This window comes from Rhipicephalus sanguineus, unplaced genomic scaffold (assembly GCF_013339695.2).
Source record: "Rhipicephalus sanguineus isolate Rsan-2018 unplaced genomic scaffold, BIME_Rsan_1.4 Seq944, whole genome shotgun sequence".
NCBI classification, from domain to species: domain Eukaryota; kingdom Metazoa; phylum Arthropoda; class Arachnida; order Ixodida; family Ixodidae; genus Rhipicephalus; species Rhipicephalus sanguineus.
In genome coordinates this window covers 62,857-70,220 of record NW_023616348.1, presented here as the reverse complement: position 1 = coordinate 70,220, position 7,364 = coordinate 62,857, and the positions used below count along the sequence as shown (strand labels likewise).

Here is a 7,364-nt window from a genome sequence, read left to right as displayed (position 1 = left end):
GACAACAATCACGTATTCATTGGTCATTCCTTAATTGGTTACCTTTACTGTCAACATTTCCTCAAGTAACTTTATCATCATTGCTGCATAATGACTGTTTTGAACCAGCAAAGCTTCGCCGCGCAAAGAGCGGGAATGCCAAGTAATATGGTGATTCGACCTTCAATTACCCATTGCTCTATACTAAAGCCAGAGCAACGCGTTATTTTACACCCGCAGAGCAAGACAGTAGACTCGAGTACATTGGGACTCGAGTCCACTGTCTTGCTCGAGTCTGCTGAATAGGGCAGTACTACTGTGTACTCGAGTCTACTGAATAAGGCAATAGACTCGAGTACATTGGGAATCCCAGCTTTCAAGCTTGTCCCGCAACTTGATCTACCGGACCAGGGAAATAGTCAAGGTCCACGGTTTTCTGGACTAATAATTGTTGGGATTTGACATCCCAGAACCACGATATGATTATGAGAGACCCCTTAGGGGAGGGCTCCGGAAATTTCGACCACCTGGGGTGCACCTAAATTTAAAGGGACACTAAAGGCAAATATTAAGTCGACGTTGATTGTTGTAATAGCGGTCCAAACCTCGTAGTGCTACTTTTATGCCAAGGAAGTGCTTATTTTGAAATAAAATCACGTTTTAGTGGTCTGCATCGCGTTAGCGCACTTCAAATCACCCGCCTGAAAGCGGTATTTTTCACGTCACTGTTGCCGCGCCCAACGTTTCCCGCCTTCACTGCGCGGCGGCGTGCACTGGCGGCGTGCACCCATATAGTTAGTATTCGCACTGTCCGCGAACTGTAGGTGGCGCGCAAGTCGACTCAAAATGGCTGCTCGAGGGATGATAGGCGCTCCGGTATGCCCGGAGAGACACTTGTACAACACAGCTCGTTGCGTGTTTTTCAGCATGGTGCGACAAGTTTTGCACCTTGTGCGACAGCAAATCAATTCCTTTTGCGAGGCCGCTTTCATTAGCGGATGTTATGAGCCACATTGGAGCGGAAGACAGAAGAATTAGATGCCTAATTGAAGGCGAAGCGGTGTTGAACGCCCGGCACATTATATGCTGTGGAAGGAAAAGCTGCGACGCTTTGTCTGTTACCGTCCAAGGGCTGTGCGTCCAGACATCGCACGTGCAACAAAAGCCACACGAACTTGAGTTCGTCTATGGACTTGACGGCACTATCAAGGTGCGTATGCATATGCCCTATTGTGCCGCACTAAAATTAGAGAAAATCTATGGCTATGCACTGCATGAAATTGCTGTTTGCGCTGCAGTAATAGTATTTGTTTACGCTTCCCTTTTACAAGAAGAGAAAATCCATGGCTATGTGCTGCATGAAATTGCTGTTTGCGCTGCAGTAATGCTTCCTTTTAACAAGACGATCTTACGAACCGCGTACCGCAAGAATATTTGTCGCGCGAACGTCGAGCGAGTTGACGGCCGTGTCATTTCGGCCTGGATGTGGTTCTCGCCGATTTATATAGCATAACTGTGAACTTAAACGAAACGTTTTTGTTTTAAGCAACGGCCGTCAATAACACTTTCATGATTAGCAACAGCGCGCGTCTTTGCACGACGTGCAAGCACCTACGTCACCGACATGCACGTCGTCATAATTCAACGCTTGCGAAGTGCATGCCGTGAGCGTCTGTGTGGCGAAGACTTCGTCTGCATAAGTTCTCAGAGTATAAAAAAGTGCTTTTGTTTTACACATTTCGTGTTTCTTTAGGGTCACTGTTCCTGCAAAGCGGGTAACTCGCAGCGGTGCAAGCATCTGGTGGCAATGCTGCTCCTAGTGAACGGGCAAGCACGCTTTGTCTTACAGTTTTTGGCTTTTAAGCATATGCGACAGGGCAACCAGCCGATATGAGAACTCACTAACCTCCCTGTCCTCCCGTCTTTCTCTTTCTCATATTGATAAGAATTCAAATAATGATGCATGAAGGCTTAAATCTTCATGGAGCTGGCCTTTTTATTGACAAGCCACCCTGCATTGTACTGCGTAATTTCTTGTGTTTGTGAGTTACCTTGACCTGTGCAGGTTAGAGTAAAAATTACCCAATTACAGTTACTTCACTCAGCAATGTAAACTGTTAGTTAACAAATGCAGCGTCACAATAGTAACTGATGTATTAATTAAAAAGCAATCAATTTCTGGTCACTTCAATTTTATGTGCCAAGCATCTTTGCTAACTCTCACCATAAAGGTCACTGGAAGACATGACCTTCTCACACATTAAAAAATTTCCATAATTTGGCAGTACTGCTTATTTTACTGAAGAGCTCACGGCCGAGAGCAGTCTCAACTATCACAGTGCTTGTATAAAGCTTTCTTGAAGAGTGGCTCTCTCAAGTGAAGTGAGCGCAGCCTTCTGTTTTGTTATTTTGGGTATTTGCATGCCAGCTGTTTTATACTGTGCAAATATGATCACCTCTGAACTGTGTGTTGCACTCTTCCATTTGCACTGCCCAAGCCTCATGAAGGGCCCTTTGAAGAGTGGCAATATTGTGCAGATTCCTATGAGAATATTTGAACGCCAAAAATTGACCAGCAACTGAACCCACAACACTTCAGCATCGTAAAAATTTCCTGGCACCGCCTCTGAAGTTCTCACTGCCAGAGTGGGCTATTTATTTTCAGCTTAATAACTTTCAAATTACATAAGTGCTTAAAACAGGACGAGATGAAGACACAGATACAGAGCTGACTAACAACCAAAGTTTATTGCAAAACAACTGCAATATAAGGAAGCAGGTATTTGTGCAAAACAACGAAACATAAGCACATACATGTGATACAGGCCATACAACAATGATAATCAGCTCGAACATTGTTTTATTCTTCATCTGCTATGTACCAACCAGCCCACTCAAGCACACTAAGTGCTGGACGCCATTGTCGCGCCTTAATATTTTGTGTCATACATGCATACATAGGTCGGCAAACTCACTCAGATTCAGATCAGCTCATGTGTCTGAGTTTGAGTGAATCCGGGTGCATAGCATTTTGGTGAGCTGGAGTCTGAGTGAGTCCGGTTGAGGCAATTTTTAGCGAGTCTGAGTCCGGTTGAGAAAAAGTTTAGTGAGTCCGAGTGTGTCCGGTTGAGGAAAATTTTGGTGAATATGAGTGCGAGTGAGCCCTCAGTGCGGAATATATTTGTTGGCGAGTCTGAGTGAGCTCCAACTTTTTTTCCGACCTATGCATACATAGGTGAACTTGTGGAAAATGAAGCAAATTTGAAAATAACATGTCACTTGCTGTTCTCTATTAACAGGACCGGCATAGAGAATCTGGAGCCGTTGACTTCTACGGATATCAAACAAGCCTGGGGCAAGCTTAAGGCAGCTCCTCTGTATGCTGCACGAGAGCACAAGGACCTATGCCATGTAGAGGCTCCCCCCCCCCCCCCGCTTGCACCTCTCTGAGCAAGCACGGGAGAATATCAGGCGTAGAATTATTGCTACGCTACCCGACAGTGCATTGGCGAAACACTTCCATGGAAGACAGCAGCAGCAAGAAGTACCTGCCATGGAAATAGATGCCAACGATGAGGAAGAGTCATTGCTGCGCCACATTGTAGAGCAAAACGTGGCGCCTTATTCTTTAATGCTGTTTCATGATGTAGCATTTAGAAGTTCAACCGCATTCAGGATATTCAAGTTCACTGAAGCAGACCTCACAAACAAGGAGAGAGATTTTTATAGTAAGCACGTTGCAATGACCTATAATGAATCCTTAAGGATATGTGTAGAGACCAGGTCTCAGGACAATACCAAGTGGCAGCGCGAACGAAAAGTGAGAATTACGGGAAGTAAGTGTCACTCTCTCTACACATACATTCCCAAAGAAAGTAGCTCATGGGACAACAAAATTGCAAAGATGATGAGAGATATGAAGCGTGGAAACTTGGGCAAGTTGGTAGGTCATAACTGAATAAACGAACAGCGCAACTGACAAGGACAAGGTGTTGTTACCTTCCTTTGTCCTTGTCAGTTGCGCTGTTCGTTTATTCAATGATGAGAGATACTTTCCGCGGGAACTCTGCCACACGGTATGGCAAAGAATGCGAGCCGAAAGCTCTGGATAGGTATATGCAGATGACTGGAGATGCAGTAACATGGATTGGATTTGTAGTCCACCCAGATTTGCCATGGCTCGGCTACAGTCCAGATAGCGTCATATTTAAGAATGGTGAGCCAGCCATCCTTTTAGAGATCAAGAGCCCCGTTCTTGGCAAAACAAAGGCAGCCATTGATTTAGTTCAAGACAGAAAGCTGCCTTATGTCAAAAGTGGCGAAAACATTACTCTTAATTGTAAGCATAATTATTTTTCGCAGATACAGCTCGGCATGCTTCTTCTAAACCTACAGGTGACTCATTTCATGATATATTCCGAAGTCGAACCACACATCATTGTTGTGCACCGTTGTAACGACCATGTTGACAGACTTTTGCGCAAGCTACAGTTTGTTTACTTTAAGTGCATGCTGCCGAAGTTGGCAGAATCAGCCTAATTCCGTACATGTATGTTATACTTTTAGAAACTTGTCTCGGTTAATAATGAATAACTGCTGAAGTTTGATGTGCCAAAAGCCACGATAAGATTGAGGCACACTGTTGTGAGAGACTCCGCATTAATTTTGGCCACCTAAGTTTATTTAACATGCATATAACTCTAAGCACACGAATGTTATTTACGTTTTGCCTCCATTGAATTGTGGCCAACGTGTCTGTGAATAGAGTCACGCCTTCATTTTCTGGGTTAAGAAACCTCAATAACATAATATTATCTGGGGTTTTACGTGTCAAAACCACAATATGATTATGAGGCATGCCATAGTGGAGCGCTCCGGAAACTTTGACCATCAGATGTTCTTTAACGTGCACCGATATTGCACAGTAGATTAAGAAAACTCTCCTCAAATGATCTACAATATCAATGCTGGAATGTATAGGAGATAGTTTTGTTAGTGGTGTCTTAGAACTCGCTTTGTATGCCTGATAGGCTGCATGAAATTTAAACCCTTGACACAACATCTAAATCTGCTTGTTTTTTGCTTGACCCACTACGGGGAATATGCACTCAAAGCCAAACAATGCACTCGGGCAGCTTCTCTCCAACTGGTTCGCATGACATTGATTCCCACAATGCATGGGATCTGCAGGAATTTTTTACATGTGCCTATCTGCAGTTCGGTGCACCCTTTAAATGCGTAGGCATTTCTCATTGCAAATATGCAGAGGTAGAAAAAGTGGGGGTGAAAATGCCTGCACTTAACACATTGTCATGATACACAATGAAAGCTATACAATTAGTTGTAAGACTGATCGGATATTTGAAATCAATATAAAGAAAGTACATAAACAGCCAGCATTTTATAGCTCTAGGTTATATATGTTTAAGGAAATGTTCTTAAGCAGCATATTCCCTTAAGTGTTATTCCCAAATTTATTCTCAGAGAGTATAGGAGAAGAGAGGTTCACAAGGCCAGCAATTATGACCAGTATCTGGTCGAGTGAACCAACCAACTCCCAAGGCACAGGCCCCCTCAGCACATTAAAAACTTTCATCCTCTGGATGGCCCGTTCTACATGCACACGTGCTCTGGCAATATTGAGGGTTTTGCCAGAATCCTCTGCAGAGAACTGGCGCTGATTCCTCAGAAATGGTGGCTGGACAATTCCGATTCCAACCTCACCACAAATGTCTTCCAAGTTAAACCCCTTATCCACCATTACATCATCTCTGAAACTCTCCAGTTTGCTCAGCACACCTGACTTTTCTACGCATGCCTTATCTGATGATCTCCCTCCAAAGCCATTGCTCACGAAAGTTATTAGGCCAGCAGGAGAGACACCCACAAGCATCTTGGCAGTGTGCATTCCTTTGTAATAAGAATACGTTAGAATGCGACAAGAGGCGCAGTGTGACTTTTCTAGCTGCACCTCCGTGCAGTCAAGCACTATGCGTACTTCCTTGAAATCCCTGAAACAGTCAGGCATATTTCGTGAAATTTCGTCTCTCTCTGGCCAAGGAATGGCTGCCTCAAGCACTGCTGCAAGAGTAGATAGTGTGCCATTAAAGTTCTTTGTCAATGTTGTCCTGCTGACACCGAACAATGCTGCTAGACACGTAAATGACAGGCATAACTTCAGCTTCACCAGTACAAGCACGACACGGTCAAGCACGGGTGTATTTGTGACCATTTGGTCAATAGCCTCTACTTCGATGGCTAAAGCCCCTCCATCGCGTCTACTGCCGCTTTTTTAAGTACCGCCATCTATTGTTTGACGACGACGCCCACTTCCGGTTCCGGAGCTTCCGGAAGGAAGTTCTTGAGCCACTTCCTTCCACTTTTTCCTTCCATCTTGTTTCTGCGCACGCATGTGCACACGCGAAAAAGCTCATATTTGCTTCTCCGTTTCGCAAGTGTTGTTGTTTTGAGGTTCGTCGTAAACTGCCTGCCGCCGAGCGAGTTTTCGCTCGGTGTTTCTGCGTCGCGAGGGCATGGGCGGGCATCAGGCGGGCATGGGGCAGGTGCATCAACCGGAAAAGCAGCAGAAACATCATGGTGGCACTTCGGCTTCCGCTATGCGGGGAACCGGTGTAAAGGGAGAGGGGGCGGACGAGTTGGCGCTACTGAACCTAGCCGGCGGAAAACGCATGGAGGGGCTTTATCGATGGCTATCATTGTCAATGCAGTCCTAGATTTTACGCCAGTAAATGCGAGTACAGCCTTGTCAGTAGTAAGTACACTGAGAAGCCTAAAGTTTTTTCGATTGGACACTTCAGTGTTCACTTGAACACTTTTGTTTATGGTAGATGTACTCTTCATGATCTCCTCCACATCTTGGCTGCAGGCGGCTAGCTGCAGAAGCGCGGTGGCCACTTCACACTCCTCATTGTTGGGGCTACAGCTAGTAGTCTCAGCAAAGGCGTGTGGCGATGTTGCCTGCAGACAATGTAAACACTGCTGAAATTTGGGCAAGTTGAGCAACATTCATTGAGAGAAAAGTGTCGCTTGAGCACTGAGAGAAGAAGCACAAGAATGTACTTTTTTTCCACTTATCCTTTCATTGTAAAGACTGTTTATGCCTGCTGCTGTTTAACGAATACCAGACTTGGTCTGCTATTTGTGCACAAAAATGTGGCCTCAGTAACACCAGTACAACACCTGTGCTGCTCCAATTCATACATTAGCAGCAAAATGTGGAGCATCTTCAGTAATCTTTGTCACAACCCTGCCAAATAGCAAATGAGAGCAATAATAGTCTGGCCTGCAATAAAGTGCACAAAACTCACTTTCAAATGCTTAGGTTGAGCATCATGTACAGGGTTCTGCTGTTCTGTGAAAGATTA

At 44.8% G+C, this 7,364-nt stretch overlaps 1 protein-coding gene across 1 annotated transcript; it reads left to right on the top strand.

Annotated features, from left to right (window-relative positions):
* Nucleotides 1-879: 879 nt before the first annotated feature.
* On the top strand, nt 880-6,873 carry LOC125756844 (uncharacterized). Its single transcript, XM_049411808.1, has 4 exons — nt 880-1,189; nt 3,279-3,427; nt 3,998-4,195; nt 6,866-6,873. The coding sequence occupies exons 1-4, from the start codon at nt 1,167-1,169 to the stop codon at nt 6,871-6,873; spliced, it is 378 nt and encodes a 125-aa protein (XP_049267765.1). The 5' UTR covers nt 880-1,166.
* The last annotated feature ends 491 nt before the right edge of the window (nt 6,874-7,364 follow it).

Excerpts from the sequence above, each read along its gene's own strand:
- LOC125756844 (XM_049411808.1), top strand. The coding sequence starts at position 1,167 with ATGGACTTGACGGCACTATCAAG. Across the intron at positions 1,190-3,278 it reads GACTTGACGGCACTATCAAG|GACCGGCATAGAGAATCTGG; the intron begins GTGCGTATGCAT and ends CTCTATTAACAG. Across the intron at positions 3,428-3,997 it reads CCCCCCGCTTGCACCTCTCT|TTGCGCTGTTCGTTTATTCA; the intron begins GAGCAAGCACGG and ends TGTCCTTGTCAG.